At 47.4% G+C, this 23,429-nt stretch overlaps 1 protein-coding gene across 1 annotated transcript in view; it reads right to left on the bottom strand.

The window, feature by feature from the left end:
* LOC142559339 (tyrosine-protein kinase SYK-like) overlaps nt 1-23,429 on the bottom strand; it is an 86,573-nt gene that overhangs the window by 12,390 nt on the left and 50,754 nt on the right. Inside the window, exons 10-17 of the mRNA XM_075670952.1 lie at nt 22,105-22,327; nt 20,386-20,505; nt 19,201-19,307; nt 14,953-15,019; nt 13,413-13,494; nt 9,597-9,798; nt 6,527-6,667; nt 4,793-4,905 (exon numbers count right to left, since the gene is read on the bottom strand). Coding sequence (XP_075527067.1) covers nt 4,793-4,905; nt 6,527-6,667; nt 9,597-9,798; nt 13,413-13,494; nt 14,953-15,019; nt 19,201-19,307; nt 20,386-20,505; nt 22,105-22,327 — 1,055 coding nt within the window. The remainder of the gene's footprint in view (nt 1-4,792; nt 4,906-6,526; nt 6,668-9,596; nt 9,799-13,412; nt 13,495-14,952; nt 15,020-19,200; nt 19,308-20,385; nt 20,506-22,104; nt 22,328-23,429) is intronic.

Genomic DNA, 23,429 nt, shown 5'->3' with positions numbered 1-23,429 from the left:
TCCAGTTACGCACTCTCTGGTAGCCGAATTTGGTCAGTCCACAGTTCTGCGGTTAATCGAATCTTTCCAGATGCAAAATTTCATACGGCTTGTACGGAGAGCTCACTTCGCTATCCCGATTACGATGAGCCTGCTGAAATTACATGTTGAAAGGTTAATTTATAGATTTTCTTTAAGTAACGACTAATTGATTACGACATATAACTTGTCCCCCTCTGGCCTTCACGGCTGAATGCATGTCTCCTAAGGAACGGTCCTTTTATTTCAAAGTAGCTCTTCTTGAATATTACTCAAAGTATTCGTAGAAATACGCGGTATAGTGCAAACTGTAGGCAGGCACATAACCCCTTAGAGCTCACATTGCCAGAAACAAACAAGACACTTCACCCACCAACCGAACTCCCAGTCTCGACCGCACTCGCGACTCAAGCCGGCGAAGAAGTCGGAGCAAAAGCTAGGACCGCGGGCCTGGCTATGCAACCCAAGACGTCGCCTGGCCAGCTCTATCATCAAGCCCTACTCTCGCCAACTCCTCGCGCAACCCACCCCAGGTAAGCTGGGATAAGGTAGCCTCTTCCTGCTGCTTCTCAAACCAGACTGCTAATAACGAATCCCTCCTTGAAAAAAATACAATTCTAAAAGCCGAAATTCAAAGACCTAAATTAGAACTCCAATCTCGTCACCCCTCTACTTCAACATCCGAAGCCCCTCTCTCTAACACGACCCTTTCGACTCATCATCCATCAGCCCTACCTGAAACCTCTTCACACCGCCCCATGGACACTAGCCCCTCCACTGAACGGGAACCGCCTCACCCTCCCCCCAGCAAACGTAAAACTCCGAGCACTCCGCGATCAGAGGACACCCTAGACGAGACAATCTTAAATTATAACGACAGACTAACCGCTTTGGAGACTAAATTCCATAATATATTCACTGCAATTGAAAAAATCAATACAGATTACACAGCCAGGAATGAAAAGCTAGACAAATTTATTGAATTCGTACAAGCGCACATCCAACAAACTACAAGTTGGATAGCTGGAGTCACCGCGAATCATCCTAACATAGTTGCACCTGCTCGATCCGCCTCCCCACCTGCTCCGCTTAACAATGGCCAATAACCCGACCCGCTCCGAGTTTGAAGTGTGGCAGTGGAACTGTAGGGGGTTTCGAAAAAAGAAAGCACACCTCCAGCAGTTTCTAGCCTCCTCTTCTAATCTCCCAGCTGTCACTGCGCTTCAGGAAACTCACGGACTAATCAGCTTCCCAGGTTATAATGTCTATCAGAACAATATGGTCTCCCGGCCCGATACGGCAATTCTTATGCAAAAGCACCTCACTGCCAATCACTCCCAATTCGACAGCGTCGATATAGAGCACGATTTTCTAGAAATTATTCCTCGCAAAAATAATGCACCTGGCCTTTATATTCTCAATATCTATAGTCGTCCACAAGACAAACATCACCGCTTTGACTCCCTTTTCGCTCAAGCTATTGCCGCTGCCACCCACCACCCCCTCCTAATCCTTGGAGATTTCAACGCACCCAACCATTTGTGGGGTCACTCCGTTTCTACTCCTAAGGGCAGAGCCCTATGGATCCACATACAAGACCACAGACTCACATTACATAACGACATCGATGCACCAACCAGGCTAGGCAATAGCGTAGCTAAGGACACCTCCCCCGATCTTACGCTTACACACAGAATCCAACACGTCACATGGCACAACTCACAAGTTAACCTCCGCAGCGACCATTACATCATTACCATCACACTACAATTCAAACGCAAACCCTTTGCACCCAAACGCCTCAGCCTTACCAATTGGGACAATTTTAGAGAGGCCCGCCAGATATCAGCTCCCACAAACATTCAAGAAATTTCAGAATGGGTTCAGCAACTACACGCAGACGCCCAGACGCACACTACCACTCTGCCCCCCGAAACCGCTCTCACTACGGTTCATTCCAAGCTTCTACACATGTGGGAAGCCAAACAGTCTCTTCTCAAACGGTGGAAGAGGCAACGGTTCAACCGAAAACTAAGACTCAGAATTGCCAAATTAGACCTCCAGATCCAGGAGTACGCCACACAACTGGCCTGCCAGCAGTGGGGCCACGTATGTGAAAGCATGCATGACAACCTCGATAACAAGCGCACATGGCAACTCTTGCGACACTTATTAGACACTACCACATTGCGCACACACCACAACCATAGCATAAACAAACTGCTACATGCACACAAAAACAATCTCAACGGATTCTTCGACGACCTCCGCCATAAACATCTGCCTCCCGCTCAGAAGTATGACATGCCAAAATATACTGGCGAACCCAACGACCTACTTAGCGCCGCTATCACGGAAGCAGAGGTTCGCCATGCCCTCGCCACCCTGCGCACAATGTCAGCACCAGGCCCCGACCTTATTAACAATAAAATACTCCGCAATCTAGAAGACAACTCTGCCAAAGCCATCACGGCATACTTCAATCACTGCTTTGATACTGGCACCCTCCCAAGTTCGTGAAAAGATGCCAGGGTAATTTTTATCCGAAAGCCAAACAAACCCTTCAACACTTCTAATCTAAGGCCTATATCACTAACCTCTTGTCTAGGTAAAACACTCGAACACGTCATCCTCAACCGACTCAGTAAATACATGGAGGACAACAATCTTTATCCATCAGAAATGGTAGGTTTTCGAAAATCTCTCTCATGCCAAGATATCATGCTTCGAATGAAGCATGACATCATTACACCCAATAGCAGTCTAGATACGCAAGCAATTCTCAGTCTGGACCTCCACGGCGCCTTCAATAACGTTTCACATTCCGCCATCCTCCGAGAGCTTAATCTCACTGGGGTTGGCGGAAAGACATATGACTACATATGTACCTTCTTATCCAACCGTACCGCAACGATACACATAGGCACAGAGCAATCCCTTTCATACGCTTTAGGTAGCTACGGCACGCCCCAAGGCTCAGTGCTGTCCCCTTTTCTTTTTAATCTTTCTATGATGCCGATGGTGCAAGCATTGCGGTCTATTCCCGATCTCAAGTTTTCACTCTATGCCGATGACAGCACTCTTTGGACGACTGGCGGCTCCGACGGAAAGATTCAAGACACTCTACAGGCCGCAGCAGACGCCGTCGTGGCTCATGCCGGGGCTATGAATCTCACATGCTCCCGTCAAAAATCCGAGCTGCTACTTCTGCCATCCCACCGGGGGACCGGAAAACACATGTCTAGCATAGAGGTAATCCTAAACCACATCCCCGTTACTAGAGTGGACAGGCTCCGGGTGCTCGGTTTACACATTCAAAGCAACCGGCTCAACACATATAATCTACATACACTCCAGACCACGGTCGATCACACCCTGCGTCTTCTAGGGCGAGTCTCCAATAAACATGGCGGACTAAAGGAGGCCGAACTTCTCCGCTTGATTCAGGCCTTCGTTATCAGTAAGATTACATTCGCAACACCATATCTACATTTCCTTAAATCAGAATCAGATAAGATCGACACTCTTTTACACAAAATATATAAATTCGCTCTCGGAGTCCCCATACGTACCTCCACTGAAAGGCTAATGCTTACTGGAACTTTCAACACACTTTCTGAACTCACAGAAGCCCACCTCACATCCCAATATAGCAGACTTTCTAACACCGCAACAGGTCGACACATTCTACAACCTCTTTCTATCACTCCGGCATCCATCATCAAGACTAAATACACCATTCCACATCACATACACGAGAACCTCTGCATCCCACAACTTCCTAAAAACATGCACCCTGTGCATCACAAACAGCGCAGGAGGCAGCGAGCAAAGGCTCTCCAAAAACAATTCTCCACCTCTAAAGACGTGCTCTATGTTGATGCAGCCGAATATGGGAACAGAAATCATTACGCAATATCAGTCATTAACTCTCACGGGCAGGTCGCTGCGGCCGCCTCCATTCCTGGCTCTTCCTCGGAGGAGGCGGAGGAAGCGGCCATAGCCCTGGCCCTCACAATTCCAAATTCATCAGTTATCGTTAGCGCCTCCAAAGCAGCCATACATAACTTCGGAGCGGGTAGGGTCTCTTAGCCAGCTTTTTCTCTCCTCTTGGCTCATCCTTTCAATCAAACTGTGGCATTAATCTGGACTCCCGCGCATGCGGGCCTTGCCGGAAACGAGGCGGCTCATGCCAGTGCCCGAGGATTTACAGTCCGGGCTCAGGCATCAGATGCGTCGGACCTCGCCACGGAGGAGGCGCCGTTTACAGCGCGGGATCGACTTATTACTTACCACGAAATCTGCACACACTACCGATTAGACCGCTTAACCTTTCCGCCACTCATGGGCAAATCCCCGCGTAGGTGTGAAGTTCTGTGGCGACAGCTGCAGACTCGCACCTTTCCGTCCCCTTACCTCCTCCACCGCATTCATCCCGCCATTTACCTTTCTCCCTCTTGTAAATTCTGTGTATCTCCCAGAGCAGACTTAAACCATATCATGTGGGGGTGCCCTAAGCACCCCCTTCCCCCTTTCCTCAAGCAATTAATATCTAGTGAGGAGCAGTGGGAGGCTGCCTTGCGCAGCTCCAGGCCAGATCTTCAGGAGGCCATCCTGGAGTGGGCTGAGAGGATAAAGGAGGCCTACTTCAAGTAGTTCCTCCCCCCACCCTCTATTCCATTGCCCCCTTCCCTTTAAAGAGGGATAAATAAAGTTTTTCATCATCGAAGGGTACGAACTCAGTGGTAATATTTAACCCGTAAGAGCGGCTCACTTGTATTGCCAACAGGACAGCATCAGTTGATAAACCCGGTCAGGACAGTCGTCAGGCTGTTCCAGACGCTTGCCGCTTTCCAGCATTGCCAGAATGCTCTGGCCCGCCAGTCCCTGTTTGAAAAGAGAGAAGAAAACCGTCACTCACTCGTGCAATGCCCGTAATGTATTCGATGGCGGCAGCAGCCAGTAGGTGTTATCAGCACGTATAGGGTGAGCTAATCTATCTTTGAAAATATTCTGTTGGACATTTCAACGTACGTATTTATGTCAACGTCAACTGCGTTGACCACGGCCAACGAAAAGCCATAGACGGAGTGACATCACTGACGATCGCTCCATATATAATGCAGCATCTAAATAGTTCCAATATGGCTGATTAGGCGAGTGCTGGCATTGAGACAGCCTCCAGGCATATTAGCTCATTGGTGGCACACATATCGCCATATGTGCATTTCCATTAATGGTTTTGCATTCCGTTTATTCTAGAAAGCAATGTCCATATGCTCATGCGGCTTCCATGTGTTTGGCACACATGCTCTCCATATGTTCCATACGAATTCCATAAGCTTCCATATACGTCCATAAACCTATACGTTTTCCATATTTTTTAAACGAAAAATATAAGGGATTTATTTGTTTTCGGTAAGACGGCATGTGGAATTTACAGTAGGGATGTTATTTATCGTATTATTTTGTAGTTGTAGTTGGTAGTTCGCGCTTTTGCTGGACTGTTATGCGGGCTGCTCACAATAGCTGCTGGATGGTGGTCCTTAAATATGCAGCCTATGGCAAGCTTGTCAAATGCGAAGAATTTCTTTTCCCAGTCGCAGCCATGGAGAACATCGTCACGCTCAAGAATGCAGTGATTTTGTCTTGGGGGCCGAAATGGGGGCCGATTCCAGAGACAGGGCCGCTCCAGAAGCTAGGGTGTCTCGATGGCAGCGCCACCATTCAGGCTCGCGATTCCATTTGACCGAGTCGGCGCCGCCTTTTGAAAGCGTCGGTGCCTATTGGCTCTTGCTGGCGCCGTCTTGTACCGCTGTGGCTGCTTCACGGGCGTGTTTCTCCGTCGTGTTTCTGATCACGTGTGTGCGTGTGTGTGAGGGCGCGTGTGTGTGATGGTTGGTGCGCGCGTGTTCGTGCGAGTGCGTAACTGCGCCTGCATGTGTGCTCGTGTGCGTGTATGTGTACATGTGTGTGCGGGCGTTTGCGAGTGCGTGCGTGCGCGTGTGCGGATGTGGGCGTGCGTGTGTTTGTGCTTGCGTGTTTTTTGTGCAGCACGTGCGTGCCTGTTCGTGTGCGTGTGTGCATGTTTGCGCGTGAATGCACTCTGTGTGTGGCTGCGTGTTCGCTTGTGGGTTTGTGTGTGCGTGTTTGCGCTTGCGTACTTGTGCGTCTCAATGGTCGACGATCTATCAATGGTCGACGATCTATCAATGGTCGACGATCTATCATTAAACCTGCCCTTAGTGCTCGGTCTTCCCGTTTCGTGTCTTGATCATTCGAGAATAAAGTGATGTACCTTCTCGTTTGAGTGCCCAGAAAAAACTGAATTATTCCTTAAATTTAGCTGGATAAGGCACCACATGTAACGCAACGTTGCACAAATGGCTCGGGTTTGGCGATTAAAAAGAAATACAACATCTGCAGGAGCAGCGTAGTCAATGGTCTCATCTGGGCCACGAGTGTAGTATGATATTCGCGAGTATTCAGCGTCGGCTTTCCAACTCACTTGGTAGGGCCTCTCGCCGTAAGACATGGCCTCCCAGAGGGTAACGCCAAAGCTCCACACGTCCGTCTTGGTGCTGAACTTGAAGAAGTAGATGCACTCTGGCGCGTACCACCTGAGAGGCCACTTGCCCGCCGCCTGCGCCTGCACACGAGACGCACGAGATCCAGTATTATTGACGGTGCCGCGAATGAGTTAAACCTGGAGGATTCGTGCCACCAGTGCACTGTAGTGCACAGCGTAGACGGACACGTTCTCAAAGGGGAAGCGTGAGCGTACTGATCTTCAGGGTACGCACTTCTTAGGGTCTACAAGTATAAGGCATGACAGAGCGGGACACTTGAACAGCAATATTTTAGAAGAAGAAAAAAGCTATTCAGGGGCATGCAGGAGGCGACGATTTAGGCTTGTGGGCATGACAAGAACGGGAGGCATCCCCATCAGGAGTATGAACAAAGCTTGTCTCGTCTAAATGAAATGATGTATAGCCCAAAGCAAAAGTCTGCGGACCAGAGGTGCCGCTCAATATTTTTTTTTTCGCAATCTAGGTATAAATCCTGAAATCAAATGGTAATGCCTACGCGCCTGCTTGACCAGCGTCATGCATTCGGACAATTTCACATTGCGTGGCTATGTTAGAAGAAATTTAAAATTTTTTTTTTGCTGGCATTGGCAATGGCAATGAGGGACCCCGAACGTCCTTACGTGTACACAGATTCGCGATCGGCGGCCAGAGCATTCGCCTCGGGCTCGATATCGCGGGAAGCGGCGGCCGTCCTCGGCAGCGAGGGAGCCGCGGGTCATCATATCCTCATATGCTTGCCAGCCCACATGGGGGCCGACGTACACCCCGACTTTCCCAACGCCAACGAGCTGGCGCACGGACGCGCGCGAGGACTCAGGCACCGCGGCGATCATGGCGAGCGAAGTGGCGGGGAGGGAGAGGAGCACTGAGGCTCGCTGCTCACCTTCAACGAAATAACAACGCACTATCAGTTGTCGAGGAGGACCTTCCCGTTACCCCACGCTAAACTCACTAGACCACAGTCACCTATATTCAGAATGCTTCAAGCAAGGTCGTTCCCCTGGAGAGGCAGACTGAGCATTTATTCACCGGACGTAGAGCCACAATGTACGGATTGCGGCGAATCGTACTGCTCGCTAGCGCACAAGCTCCGCGTTAAGCGGCACCGTGTTCAGCAAAGAAGAAGACTGGGTGGACGCCCTGAGAAGCGACGACCACTAGACCCAGCTCCGGGCCGTCCAGAGGGCTCACGAAAGGGCGGAGGCTCACGGGCTTCCCATCCCAACGTGGATGCGGCCCGCGACCCCTGTCGACCACTAAACCAAGAGCGGGTGGGGAGGGGTTCCTCACGACTCAATAAAATTATTTCCTCCTTTTTTGCTGGTGCCTTCGTCTCCAAAAGTTTGCTCTCGGCGGTACGTGACAAAAGGATAGCGAGTGAAGGATTGAAGAGAGAATATTACAAAAAGGGCATATAAAGAAATTGAAACTGCATACGCTTAAAAACAACACAAGAACGAGAGAGGAAACTGCGTTAACAGAACAGATGCATGCTAGCATAAGATAATTTGTGATAAAGCGCTAAAGAGTTCAACAAGCACAATCATTCTTTTAACGTTATCATGAATATTTTAATACAGTGTCACTCAGCACACCCCAAATTCTTCCAATCGCTTCTGAGAGAGTCCAGAGGAGGCTTTTGAGGACTGTTGAGGAGACACGTCACTGAGGAGTGTAATCCATTAAAATAGCTAACCATGAAACGATGCATTTAGGGATGACCTGTGTGTGTGAATGCCCAATTTATACTTAGATCCTGAGCTATTCAGAAGTGTGGAACGGAGTTCTTGCCGAACTGCTGTCCAGGGTTCGATTGCATTGACGCTACCATCCCTTCAGCCTCCTTTTTTTCCGCGGACATAGCGATCACTGAGCACCGACAGCCACTAACAACTTGAGCGCCAAGGTCCCAACCTTGCTTCATCAAATATAGGGTGGCCTAAAACGAGCTCTGTAGAAATTCGCAAGGTTGAGGAAGTGTTATATAGAGAAGAGTAAAGTTAGCAATCCACTCGAAAGGAGCAGAAGGCCACAAATCCTTGTACCCACGAGCAAGGCTTTTGTTTTCAAGGAACTCATGAAATAAAGCAAAATAAATGAGCTTGGAAAGGTTAAGCAAGAGACAGGAATATTTACACATCTATGCCAAAAGTGACTCACACTTTTGGCATTGACTGGTTTTGACACTGATAATTTCGGCACTGACAGTCACTACAACGTGAATTATGGTTTGCTGCGCTACGCTGCAGGAGATGTAAGGTAGGAAAGAAATAAGGAAAGAAAACGGAGAAAAAAAAATTGCGCTCGAACCATTGACAATAATTGTCAGTTTAGCGAGTAGCCTGAACGTACGAACGTACGAACGAACGAATGAACGATCGAACGAGAGAAAGAAAGGAAGAAAGAAAGAAAGGAAAAAGAAAGAAAGAAAGAAGGAAAGGAGGAAAGAAAGAAAGAACCCCAGATCGGGTGAACAAACGTGCGTTGTCCTTGCCGAGCACTAGACAAAGCTCACGCTCAGGAGTCCCTCTTATCCTCCCTCTTGCTCCTGCCACTCCCCGCAATTCGTCTGCTCGAGATGACGCGGCTTTTCCCTCGGCGTTTCGGTATCGCAAGTGCGACCAGCAACCATCTATCACCAACTGCTGATGGCCGACCACCGCCCGTCGCCAACCAAGAAAATGGCCAAGAGGCAAAGAAAGCTATTCGCTTCAAAATCGACGTACACAAAGAGGAGAGTCGAAAAGGAAAACCTAGGTAGTGCGGCGGTCATGAATCCTCTCGAGCCACGTGTTGTTGCGGTCCCTTTCTACAGGCTTCATGCCAATGCTTTGGGCGACAGGCAAGCGCACGGCATAGAAAAATCGGGAGTCGAGGCGAAGTCGTTATTCATTCCCAAATGGTTAGTCATTCTGTGCGCGAGATAAGCGGCAACCACCGCAACATTTGTTGCGGCGGTGTTGACGTGCTGACGGTGTGTGTACGTACCTTGTAGTAGTCCTTGCCGGAGCCTAGCGCTCGCGTCATGCCAAAGTCTGAGACCTTAACGAAGCGGTCGTTGACCAGGAGGACGTTCCGCGCAGCCAGGTCCCGGTGGACGAGCTGCCTTGCTTCCAAATACGCCATGGCGCCGCAGACTTGCGATGCCAGCGCAAGCACACGGCCGGCACCGTCCTGCCGGAGCTGGGATCTGCGGAGGCAGAGCAGAGGCTGTGTTCATCGAAGTGGGTGCTATGACACCGACAGAATAAGAAGGAAGCTCGTTAATGAAAAGGAGTGAACTCTGCTGGCGTGCGTATAAGCTCTTATAAGCTAATCTTCCCCCAACATGTGGGATCGTTTTCTCCCATATATTTTAGGGTGAACTTGCGCAAGGAAGAAAGAAGGCCGGCGACTATGTTCTCCCTAGCTTATGAACACACACTATAGGTTCTTCTGGACTCGTAACTTGAACTCACACGTAAATGTCTGGTAGGCACTCCGATGACGCTGCTCAGCAGTGCCTCGGCGCCACGCAGCGCCTGGTAGCCACCGCTCGCGCTCGAACAGCGAAGGCAAACAATCCATCACACGAACCCGGAGACATTGTTCCGATTGGACGCCTGAGCTCGTTGGTGGCCGATGAAACCAGTTTCACTTCCTACGCTAAGGAGCGAGCACTTAGGAAGTACTTTCGCTTTCCTTCCCAAGACGCATCCGGCCGTAATTACTTAGATATATATCCATTTCCGCTTTTCCCACAATACATCTAGCTAACATAGCTATGGAAAAAAGAAAATGTTTCGGCGCTACACGCGTGCATTGCAAACGCTGTGGACAAACCGCTCGTGCAGTCTCTCCCGCCACGATGAGGATATGTTAAAAAAAACTTGCGTGGGCCCTTCATTTAAAGCAGCTGCAACCTGTCGGCGAGCTCTCAGTCGCCGACCAGCATTCGGTGTGACTTGTCCCTTCTGCACTGGCCAAGCTACTGTCGCACACCCATCATCGTTCTTGTGGAGTTATCACGGACTGAGCTCACCAAGGCGCCAGTATCTGTACCCACCCGCTTGGTACTACCATGTGCGAATTCATATGCTCCACACTATAGATAACTGCATGACGTTGTTGAACAGAACAAGGTGTCATGTACACTGCTCAACGAATGAAACGGAGCGCATACTCGAAAAGCACGGCTGCGGCACTTCTTAGCGCCACTGGTGGGCGCTCGCGACATCGATCTTATATATTTTATGTGAAATAAAAGCGAGTGCCTTTGCGATAGATTGTAACTGCAATTGGCTCCCTCAACGATTACCTAACGCTCAACGGCGGCTCAACGAGGGGCACCATGCGGTCCGAGTATTGCGTTGCAGTCGCTGAACACTGTACTTACGGATGGGATTCTTCACCTGTCTGAGGTTGCAAGCAAAGCGCAGGAAACAGAAGCCGCAGGGTGTAAACGGTGCAACGCTCGTTCGAGTTAAGTCTGGTTCGCGTGCAAGCGACAGCGCGGAGGCTTCACGCCAGAACAGCCACTACTGATGACTATAGCTTGCGGAGAGCGCCCGCAAGCAGTGGGTTTCTTCATGGCCCAGAAGCGTTGCTGGAGATTCAGTTTTACACGTTTCAGCGCATATGAGGTGTCAATTTCATTCTTATCCAGAATCTACGTTATTTCTTCACGGTTTTGTGTAAAATGCACTGTTATATCCATCTTGACTGAAGTTTCACTTCCTCTTCTAAAGCTTCCTATAACAACAAGCGTCTCGTGCTGCAGCCAGGGAGGATAGTGTTATTGACATTTAGCGTGAAACGGGTCTTTCAGCTGCTCTCGTGCTCGATGCCGCATGGCCTTCCATGCACTGTCTAGGCCACACAAATGCAAACCACCTAGACACCAGGCGTAGTGGTTCTTTAACCATAATTCGTCCCTTTTTTATCCCTAAGGTATTAAAACAGAAAGCGGATGACCTCCTGGCCTTGGTTACTTTTTATCGTTGTGAGGTGATTTTTGAGCAAAAAAGCACAAGCCTAACATACGAGCACACATGCCTACTGTGAAAGAGAGAGCGAAAGAAAGGAAAAACAGCTGCGTGTGCCACGAATACGAAACAGGGACTGCCGTTTCGTATACCCTGTATCTTCAGATACATGTGGGCGCCACCACCTGGAAAAAAGGTAAAAAGAAGGAAACCAGTACACCGCACCACATTATTTCGCACCACTTGAATGAAAGCTTCTATCAGTTCGTTCGTCACTAGTTGTCGTCTGCTCGAAACGCGTCGCCACTTCGAACCTGCTTGCACGCCTCTCTCCCTCTTCGGCATCACCCCTGTCACGTGCTTTCCATATCACTGCTCGCTGACGCCGTACCACTGGTCGACGCTCGCGTGCACGTGCGAAATACCGTGAACTTAACCGCCTCTAGGGCAATTTTCCAGATATCTCGATCTCAGTCGCAGGGGCGCACCTCATTCGAAAAACAAGTTTTGGGCAAGCACGATGATCACGCGAAGTCCGTCGCGCCGCTTTTGTGCCAAAAATCGCTTGTACGTGAAACAAGCTTTAGCGACGCAGCAGAGGTAACGAATAAAGGCCAGAATACATGGAGCGAATATGCGACGAATAGTCGGCGTTCGACGCCCGGCGGCGTACGCGCGACGCGCGGCGGCGAAGAAAACGTCGTTCGCCGCCGATCCAGCTGGCGCAGAAAAGTTCGTCGGGCGGCGACGATACCGGAAGCGGCAAACGAGCGGCGCCCCAAAGCGAGCCAATCAGGTCTCACTATCCGCCCCGACTTCCGGCTACGCTTCCAAGCTTGTCCGTGTATCCCGATCCCGCTCTATCGTTCACGCCGGTCTCCCGCTTTTCGTATTCATGGCATCCAAAGCGGTTAATAAGTTAATAACAGCCATGGTTAGACAAGCTCACGTGCGCTACTTTCGGGTCTGCTTGCTTCGGCCGCGCGCGCGTTGAGCCACAGAACAGAGCCGCGGAGTTAGACAGGCGAAAGTTGTTTACCCGCCCAGTGTTGCTACAACGCATAGCATCGCGCTTTCTTTAAACTACATCGGCACATGAATGTCTCAAACACATAAACAACATTAGAAATCATTTCTAAACAAAATTTTACGCGTTTTAGAGTGTTCCGCAATTCAAAAGCGATAATAGTTGTCGTTAAAGTTCTTTTTTTTTTGTTTCATGTGTTTCACTACAGCGCATTTGCCTCGTCTATATTTGAAGTAGTGGCTTAGCGCGAATTAAACTGCCTAGCCACACCGATAACAACGCAGCGACTCACCGGCGGCGGCGGCCGTGTCTTCGCTCCATGTAGCGCAGCCCGACGAACATACGGCGTGAAAGTTCGCTCCATGTATTCTGGCCTTAATGCGAACAGCCTCGTCGCTTGTCACTGTTAGTTTTCTACGCTAGGAGTACGAAGGCAAAGCATGGGGCTGGTCGAGGGAATGCTGTTGATAGAGGTTAGGTTAGCTTATGTCAGGCACAGAGCAGTAGTGGAGATATGTAAATGCATTTAGCTTTCTATAGTATTGTGTCACATTGGCAGGCACGAATTCTGGGGGTACACGAGTGGGCACATACCCAATTGCACATACCCAGTTGCACATACCCAGTTGCACATTCCTCGTGATCCAAGCTGTTTGTTTATTTTTTTTGCCACATAGCCAGTTGCCCACGTAGCCGCAGGCACACCTTGAATATTATCTTATTTGTTGTCAACCAGTTCTGGGAAACATTCCAGGACGATGGAGAGAGAGAGAGAGAGAGAGAGAGAGAAAGAGGGACGAAAAAATGGATTACCTGTTAAGCCTGAGAAAACGGTTTAGGGGCCCTAGTGGAGCCAGCTCCATGACCAGCATCAGCGATTGGCTCTGGGATACCCCTGCACATAAAGGAATATACAGACATATACGTCTTCGTATTATGGTAATGGCTATCAAAGGCTATCAATGGCTAATGACGTAATGGCTATCAAAGCTGGTTGGCTGGAACTTCAATGACATGTTGCTGCAGTGAAAAATACACTAGTTTCAACGGTTACTTCAGGAAACTGAGCTACTCTAAATTTATTCACTTGATTAACATAAAAAGGGGGCCGCTTAAGAGCTACTCGGTTAATATTAACTAGGTAAAAAACAGCAGAATCAATAAAATGGGAAATTGGGCCAGTTGGTGAAGCTTCATAGCAGCTACAAAGTGACGGATGCGGACAAAAGGAACAGAAGGGGATACAATACGACGCTGGCTGTTTCGTAAGTCAGCGCCGTATTGAGTCCCCTTCTATTCCTTCTGTCCGTGTCTGTCGCACCGTAGCTGCCATAAAACAGCAGAATGTCACAAGAACAAGATAAACAAAGTGCACATGAATAAGGCTGATTCAAAAATTACTTTTATCACCGTTCGTACCTGTGGGAAAAGTCTACCATGCACCCACCATTCTTGTGCTAGCGTAAGAACACAAGGGCAGAAGCAGAAATGAACAGCAATGCGCGAGTGAAGCACAGACTTACTAGTGATACATTCTTGTTAAAACCTTTTGAAAAAGAAGAGCAATTTTGGGAAGAAAGTTATTGTTTCGGTGTACGGTAACATGCGTCGCATGGGAACCTTTCGTTTCTTTTTTGAAGTGCAGTGTCTTCCTTGGGCAGTTGCCCCACTTTTTTATGTAGGGTATATTTGTTTCTAGCCTGCTTCGTAGGCCTATCCAGGAGCGAATGCAGTCTAAAAATGTCGGCCAATACCGAAGGTTGCGTAGCCTTAAAATCTGCCGCCTAAAAATGTGGCCTGCTGCCATAGGAATGTACAATCTGAAAAATGGGGAACCGATACCAAAAATAATGGAACCAAAAAATCCACTAGTCGGAATGTCTCTGTTCTTTGGTTTAAAAACTGTGATGATTGCTCCGCATTCCTGGTCTGCCTTGCAGAAACCAGTAGATAACCTTTTTTAACTTGTTTCCTATTGGTTAACTTTCATTTTTATTTTTTCTCGCGCCCAAAATTTTTTTGTAGGACAATATCCTGATCATTTGTTAACATTGTTTTGTTCCGTTTCTGATGACCACTCAACACGTAGCCTATGTTCTATTGTGATGATATGAGCTGTGACCTTAGATGAACAATAAAATGAATCGTCTTTGTGTATCGTAACTTATTTTGTGCACGTGCCTCGTGTTCTTTTATATCGCTTGTAATATAACTAAATTCTCCGTGGCCATTAATTCATATCTCCATGAATCGAATGAATAAATATAATTAAGAATCCCACAAAGAACTGCGTAGTGATCCAAGTTGCATATACAATATGTCGTGTTCCGTTTTTCAGATGTTATATTCTCACCAATGAGACGGACGATGTGCGGGTGATCTAGTTGGGCCATGGTCTGCGCCTCGTTCATGATTTCCTCCTGCACCCAATACAGCCAAAGTTCATGCAACATCACTGTGCACAAACGAAATTGCCAAGGGTACATTTAAAAACACTCATCCAAAAATTATTGGCTTAAAGAGATCTGCAGCGTCTTTCAATTTATCTTGGCAATAGTACGAGCGTGAATCAAGTGTAAACAAGACCTCTGTCGTACAGCGAGGTCTACCGCTAGGCGCGTGCTGCCGCTTGAGGGCCCATTAGGCAAATGAGCTAGAAGTCACGTGAGCAGCCGGCTGGTCTCGTTACATTCCTTGAGTGGTCTGTCATACTATGTACAGCAGTCTATTGCGCTACGTATTACTTTAACAATTCTTGCTCGTGAAGGTGTAAAACCTATCAACATTCTACAAAACTTAATGGCACCGTTCGAGGTTCAGTCGCTGTCAAGGTCGCATGTGTCTCCCTGGCTTGAGAAATTTACGGAAAGCCGCGAGGAGGTTGAAAATGAGAAAGATGGTCGTCGCCCACGGGCGAAGGTTACGGAGCAGATTGTTCAAGCTATTGGTAATCTTCTGGAGACGACGGACATTTGAATGCATCCAACATTTATTATGAGATAAGCGTATATTATGTAAGTGTTCAATCCATTGTCACAAAGATCCTAGGACTCCATGAAACGTTTGCCCGATGGGTCTCACGCCTGTTAGCTGCACAACAAAAATTGGCATATCAGCGAGTGTCAGCAGCTCTCAGCTTTTTGTGAACCCAACCGTTCTAACGCTCGGCTTTGCACTAGACAGATAATGCACGCGTTTCGTTCTTGAGTGAGTAACTACAACTAACGACAAAATTTACAACCAATAACAAATTATGGCTCCTTCACCTAGAACTGATTTTATCTAAAGACCGTGTGCACTACCAGTATGTTTCCCGTTTAAGAAATGTATCTTGCCCTACAGCTCACCACATACCAATTTTGTCAAGTGAGGGATTGCAGAATCGTGCCCAGGGGCTGCATTGTCGTCGTCTTGCGAGCGCACTATGCACAGAAGCTTCGACTCACACATACTCGGACTGAGAGTGAAATGTTTTCCGGATCATCTGCTATCTTGAATTGCGGAATCTCTCTTAGCGGACATTACACAGACAGGTATTGATAAAAGCAATCGAAAGAAATATTTTGCTGTCGCGCACCGCTGTTCTTCCGTATTATCATCGAGTGTCACACTGAATAAAAAAGCTAGCTGAGTAGGTCGGTATCAAGGTTCTCTTTTTCAGCAAATATCAAATTTTACACTATGTGATAAAGTGCATAGAGATGACAATGGGGAGCGCAAGTATGATCAAACACATGCACAATATTTTGACTGCTGCTACAGTGATGTACAAGATATTCACATCGCATGCGGTAGTTGCTACATTGGCCAAACTCGCCGTTGTGTCAACGAGCACCTAAGAGAATATGCCTATCTTTTTTTAACGAAGAGAAGTGTTCACCCAGCCGTGCGTTATTCCCGATGTGACTGTCAGGCCTTCCTTAATAAGTACAAAACGCTCAGGCCGCATCGGAACCAATATCCACGAGACATTTTAGGGACCGACCGCATAGATCAAAATGGTGACACATGCGTAAGAGGGTCGTCGGTGTCACTTCAAAGAAAATTACGTTCCTTTCCCGTGGATGACAGTGCCCAGTTTGTAACTTTGGTACTTTACGCTTCGTTTCCTGCCTGGTGAATCCCTTGATTGTCTGCTCATTGCCTCTTCCGCACGTTCCCCGCACCTACATACATTCATGTGTGCCCAATAAATATTAGTTCATAGCGTTTCGTCCGTTTCCTTTGGTGTTCCTGACCCTTGCACTTGTTAATTTAACTTCAACAGTAACTAGCACATTGCTGAAACGCTCATTAGTGGGCACCGTGTCAGTGCATTGTCATTGCTTGTGCATGTATATTGTCATAAATTGAATGTATTAAATTTATTGAATTCGAAATTTGAGCATATTTTTTTTTCTTTGTACTAATTTACTGTTAGCACTCCTACTACAGCCCTATAATAGGGCTATACGTACGTGCCGTATGTGTAAATTACTCAATAAAGAATCAATCAATAAATACGTTTTCTTGTCATATTTAACAAGCACCATTTTATGGATCTACTAACCACCTTATTTCGGGCCATTGCACATTGCCGAAAAGCCAGCTCGGCACCTTTGGACATATTTTATAACATAGAGAGGAATGAGATATTCATACATATAATAGATACATCAATCCACATACATATTTCCTTTTCATAATGCAATCTTAGTTCTCATGGCATAGAATGAATTCAGAATTGAAGAGAGTTATTTACCTTGTGTTATCACGAACTACAGAAGAGCATGGCGGATTGTATGTGACCTCGGTGATTAACAATTTCAGACTAGAAGATTTATGGCCACATACGCAAAATCAAAACAGAAAGGGGAAGGAGACAAGGTGAGCGCTATGGTCTTATGGCCATAGGGCTCACATTAGGGTGTGAAATCTTATAGTCTGAAATTGTTCAGTACGAACCGACTAGCCCAGCAAGACGTCTTACTGACCTCGGTTACGTGTTGGTGAATAAGCGTTCGCCAGGCTTCTCGGTGTCATGTACTGTATTTGTTCAACATTTGCATTTTCTTTCTTAAAACTTGACATCTTTTCAGTTGTATTTGTTTCCTTGCAAGAAAAAAGAGCAATTTCCTTATCGCATCTTCAACGAGAGAAGCACTGCTTAGTAACCCTGTCGGTTAGGTTCTGCGAGGTTCAGTAGGCGTGAATATAATCCGAAGAACGCTATCCAACGGAATTGTCTTTAAGGAAAAAGTTGGCCGTATTCATATTACACGCAATATTTTCTGGATGATTTCTTTAGCTAGAAGAACTGTCAAATTGTCACAATATTGAAGCTTTTAATAGTTTTCAGTGCTTAAGAGGCGCATTTAAGGAGCACAGCGTTTTCTCGACAGGATACATACATGATCCTTGTTCTCGTGATAAGTGTGTAATCTACGCAAATCAATAACTTCGTTGTGTTTCTTCCCCATTTTCAGCGCTGTGTCAACAGGTTAAATAACGATCCGTAGGTTCCCCCAGATGATAGCTTTTCTGCGATGAGTCTTCAGCGACACATTTGGACCATTCATCTTGTTAAGTTGACTAGTAAGGTATTCGTAAACTTGCTGTGAGCTGCAGATAGGAAAGGTCGTAGATGTGTCGAGTTTACTTTCGAACAATTATCGAACTATAATATGTCCGAAATAAGTGAGCTGCGTAGGCAAACAGTTTTATAAAGCAGACAGGCATTCTGCTTCGTACCAGAGGGCAGAGATATGGTCATCGATGAGTATTTGCAAGCGCCGTAACGAAAACACTTGAAGGTATGCCGGAAGTATTTGTTCAGTTGTTCCGATTTTTGTCCTTCAAGATTAGTTTGCGATTTCATTGCGATTGCTATTTCACGGACACTCGAGGTGCATGCACACAGTCGGTGCCACCGCGGCCATTGCAAAGCTGCCCGGCTGTCAAGGATGCATGCGCAGCCCCCGCACCCAGTCTTTCCAGAGACGGGGATTGCGTTTGGCCACAAATCTGAAGTAAACACGCCATCAACGCAGCGCTCAGTCACTTCGGTGGCGTCGCAAGGGCAAGTTTCTGCCTTCCGCTGCTGGCACGGGGCATTGTGCACACGCATATTACAAGCACACTAATGTTCTTTCTGAACTGTTGTGTGTATGCTCTGGTCTGAGCAGTAAAGGATAAGGTAACGTTATGAATACTTCAAAGGGCGCTGAACAATGGGGATGGTTTCCCGTCGACTTCATCTGTACCAAGGCGCCACAGCTGATGCTCCATCATGCGCTCATCACACCAGCATTATGAGACGCCTGCAAGCTGCCAGAGCGATGTTCCAAGGATGTTCCTTCTGTTCAGCAGCAGTAGCCTTGCGGGTTGGGTCACACCATCCGAGAAGTCCAAGCGTAGCGCTAAACTTTGGCATCGTGGCCAAGGCACTGCCCTCCTGGAGAAACTGCCAGTTTTTTTCTTTCTAATAACTATAGTAATGATACTGCATCTACTGCTGCTTTGTTTCGCGCTCGAACTTTGCGAGAAGACTGCATATTTGGTCCATATTATTCCACCGGACACTCGACAAATGTTGTCCCCATCAAGGCAGGGTGAGTCTTACCTTGTGATCGCCCACTATTGTGTCCCTGAGTCTCTTCACCGCTATCTGGACTTCCACGGGTCCACTGCCGAACAAGGCACGGTGCACTTCGCCAAAGTTGCCGACGCCTGGGTGGACAAAACACATGTGCACTAGTGTTAGATCCGCTGTTAACACTTTAGGTACTACTTCTGTTGCTTGAATAAACTCGTATTGCTAAATCAACATGCTTCTACTTCTGTTTCAACGAACTCGCATTAGTCGTAATTCAAGTTAGTAATTAATTATCCGTCCGCCTTTGATATTTTATTTCGTCCATGTTTTCGAGCACTGCAGGAATGTACTTCAATAGCTAGCAATATAACGTAATAATTTGATTGAGCCTACTTCCGCAAGATTCCAGATATATAGAGCTTGTGGAAATTGAAAATAAGTGACACGTAAGAAATAGTGAGCATAAGGGAGCTACGACAGTACCACCATGCAATACCACGACAGTGGTACTGTAGTAGCTTCAAGTGGTATTGGTGCTACCTCAGCGAATAGTGCCAATACCGACAGTACCATCGCGAGTTTGCACGCCAAAGTTCCGATGCACATCTCATGGCAGCGGTGTACGAATTTTAAGCCATATTGTAGCCCTCGCGCTTTTCAAGTTGTTGGTGGTTTACGATAATGACGTGGTCTCGGTGATCATTGTTGAAGGGAACCGAATTTCCTTCTGTTACAGCTCAGCAGCAAGGCTCTGAAGCGCATGCACAACGACAAATAGTATAACGTCGTCATTGGTGATAGATCTGGGTTGTGGCATCAGTTCTAGTAGCACCGCTTGCTCGCCATGTCAGCGCGGCAGTTCACAAAGTTTTTTTTTTTTCATTCCACGCTCTACCTACCTTTACCCTAGAAAGTTTATGGCCGCATATCCCTTCGTCCAAAGTTGTCATTGTGCTTCATTGACGCTGTATAGTCATTCCTGCGTGAACATTTGGCAAGCGGGTGCCCTCGTGGGGTGCCTACTCAACTGTGCTGGCATGAATGTATGCTCGATTGTTATCTAGCTATCGTGTGTGTTATTGATGCTCAATGTCTTTTTTAGCTGGAGTCGAGCAGAGCTGCGAGTCGAGGCCCTTTAGTGAGCGCCGGTCTATCGACGAAAGCCTTCGCCCGACCCAGTGCGTGGCAAAAGGTTCTTTTGGCGCCGCTCACCGATTCTGTCCTTGAGGACGATAAGCTTGGGGTCGAGGCTCATGGGTCCGCTGACGAAGCGCTTCATGGCCTGGTAAGCTGACTCGGACTCCTCTTTCGACAGCCACGGTTTGAGACCACCTGCGAGAACGACGGACGTTTAACGCTCACATACGGCCTAAAAAAGTAAAACAACCGGTGAAAGAAAACTCAGTAAGCAAGAAAAAGCAAAATGAAAGGGAAAGGACGACGGGCAAGGGGAAAGGCCACCTTGATGTTCTCGCACTTGCTCGCGCCGTGGCTTCAAGAATTTCGACAGCGTGTGCGTTAATCAAATGGCAATTATTTACTGCTAAAAAAACAACTACGCTGCTTTCAAATGAAGTGGGGCGCTCAGCCTTGCAACTTTCATGAAATGTTTTTACCAAGTGACCCAAATATGGAAAATTGCATAGAAATCCGTGGTGGTGCACTGGTGTACAGGTGCTGAGATTTAGGTGTGAAAATAATTGAAACTTTGTATGGGAATTTATTTCATTCATATTAAACCTTCGTGCGGGAAAAGAAAGAAAATGACGTTTTCTAACAATCATTGACAAGACTAAACGTAGCTTTGAACTTTGAAGCCCATTTCACACGTGAACTAGGGTTTATGGTTGCCCGTAAGTTTGCATCAACGTTTCAAACATGTTGATACTGTATCTGTGGCAAAACTCTTACTCAATAGTTATATTTGTCATACATTTCAACTAATGGACAAGCAACATATTTAATGGATTTTCACTTACTTCTTTACCTGAACACTCAATGTGCACATCTTACCAAATGTCTAGTTGTGCTCACTGCTCTGCTCATTCATTGGAGCGTGCTGACGATAACAGCTCGCCATTGCGCGTGTGTGTGCGTATGGTCTTTCTTGCTGATTTATTTATGTCATATCTTTAAATTCATTAGACAGCCGAATGTTGAGGAATTCCCTCCGGCAGCACTCATGCGATCGCATCCTCACCGTGTCTCTCTGCTTCCTCCCCCCTCACCTTGCTAAGGTCCAGGAAGTTGTGCTTACGAGCTTCAATAACGATGCTGAAGTGCTAGTTGTGGCTTCATTTTTCTGAGCAGCTTCACAGCAGCTACAAGCGTAGGATAGAACTCAACGACACAGGACAGAGTGCTGACTTAACACAGACGAATAATTTGAAAGTCACCACTCGGGCTTCATTCTGTTAATGTAAAGTCACTACTCTGGCCTGTATTTTCTTATTTCCTACATTTACATGTGCTGTAACACTGTTACGAAGAGTGCTTAGGAGGCTGCGTGTCGGGGTGGCCTTTTCGCCGGCTTTCACCAGTTTCTGGAACTGGCCACACTTTCCACTTCGTGCCACGTGACCGTACTGCTCCATTCCAGTGAGGGAAGCAGATGCCTACCACTTAGTATGTAACAGTACAGGCTTGCAAGCGGAACGCTCTCTTCTCCTACTGCAAGCTTACATCCGCCACATTGCCACGATTCGCTATTTTCGGTAAGTGCATAACAGATGCCATAAAACATTGCAAGAACTTATACGCAGCACTGGCCTGACGCCACATATTTATTACGTACAACACGTTGTTGTTTAAGGCAAGTCTCTATCACAATAAAAAAGAAATGCAAAAGCAGGTGGTGAAAGTTGCCAACACTGCCAGTCTCGTACAGAAATCTAATTATATCAACAAAAGGCAAACGCCCTGCCTCCGTACCATCTGATCCGGCCGCCGGTGGCAGGTATCGCTCGGGCGAGGCTGGCGCGCTCGAGTCCTTGTCTTTGGGGAGAGGAGGCTCATCCTCCTGGGAGTCGTCGATGAGACGGCCGCTGGCCGGACTACCGCCGCCACCGCTGTCCGACCCAGGAAGCGTGGCCGAGTCCGAGAGGCTGCCCGCCGAGTCTATCTCCTCGTACGGGCCGTCCTCCAGGTCCCCGCACTGCAGGCAAACAAGAGCCTAAATTTCACTTGCCAGTATGATTACTCTTTCTAGCGCGATGGCTTCACGCAGCACAGTTACCGGCCTTCGTTGGTTATCAATAGCGTCAGTGGAAGGATTGTGATACCAGCGTTCCGTATGTGTCCTTGCAAGACCTTTATTACGCAGAGATAGTCCAGAATGGCATGCGCTGTTTGACAAGGGGATTTGCGCGTGCAACGGCGATCGTGCTGCACTGTATCTGGGGGACTACTGACACTCGTATGTGTAACCAATGCGGTGGATATATACCGAGGTGATGCGTGACAAGTAGACAAAATAAGTAGGCTATAAGGTCGTTACGAGTAGCTGTAAGAAGCACCACTCATAAGGATTTGGTAGGCAGCATCAGTAGATGATAAAGTCGGAAATGTTCACAAATGGCCGTTGGAGGACGAGGCAGTTTTTATGGATGTCAATGAAGATCCATCAACTATTAAGGCACCATATCGCCTCTTCTTTACAGTCGCTGAGGCGTCGCATGATGCCCTGTAAGTTTATTTCGGAGATTATTCGCCCCTAAAGCTTTGCTAAAAAATCACACTAACAAGGAATGAATCGTTTAAAAAATACCAGCGTGCAAATTTGTGGAACATTTCGGTTGCGTAAAACTGCGTCGCTTCATAGTGAATGCAGTCGGGCAAGTAGTGCGCGCCACCTGGCGCAGTATATTCACGAATAAAATAGCGCAATAGACGGCGAGCAATCGCGTTTTTGACCTCGCTCTTCATGCTATAATTTGCACTATTTTAGCCTTGCGAATGTAGCAAACTACACACCTATTACACCATCAGTAGCCTCTTCTCGAACACCCAATATCTTGTATGGTTTCTTTCTATTGGTTATCTTTCGAAAGCTACAACCAACAAGGAGTTCCATAATCTGGCTTGGCCAAAGTAAAATAGGGACCTGAAGACATTGTACAACAATGGAGAGCTTTCAACTAATTACACTTGGTATAGCTGGGCTCCTCAACGCAACTTCACTGAAGTGCGCCTGCGCTTTTGATTTCCGCCAACACCATTCTCAGGAGACCATCGCGGCAATGAACCTAGCCCCTGAC

Source organism: Dermacentor variabilis, chromosome 10 (assembly GCF_050947875.1).
Source record: "Dermacentor variabilis isolate Ectoservices chromosome 10, ASM5094787v1, whole genome shotgun sequence".
Lineage (NCBI taxonomy): Eukaryota > Metazoa > Arthropoda > Arachnida > Ixodida > Ixodidae > Dermacentor > Dermacentor variabilis.
The sequence above is the reverse complement of the archived record's forward strand: the minus strand, read 5'-3'. Positions and strand labels throughout refer to the sequence as shown.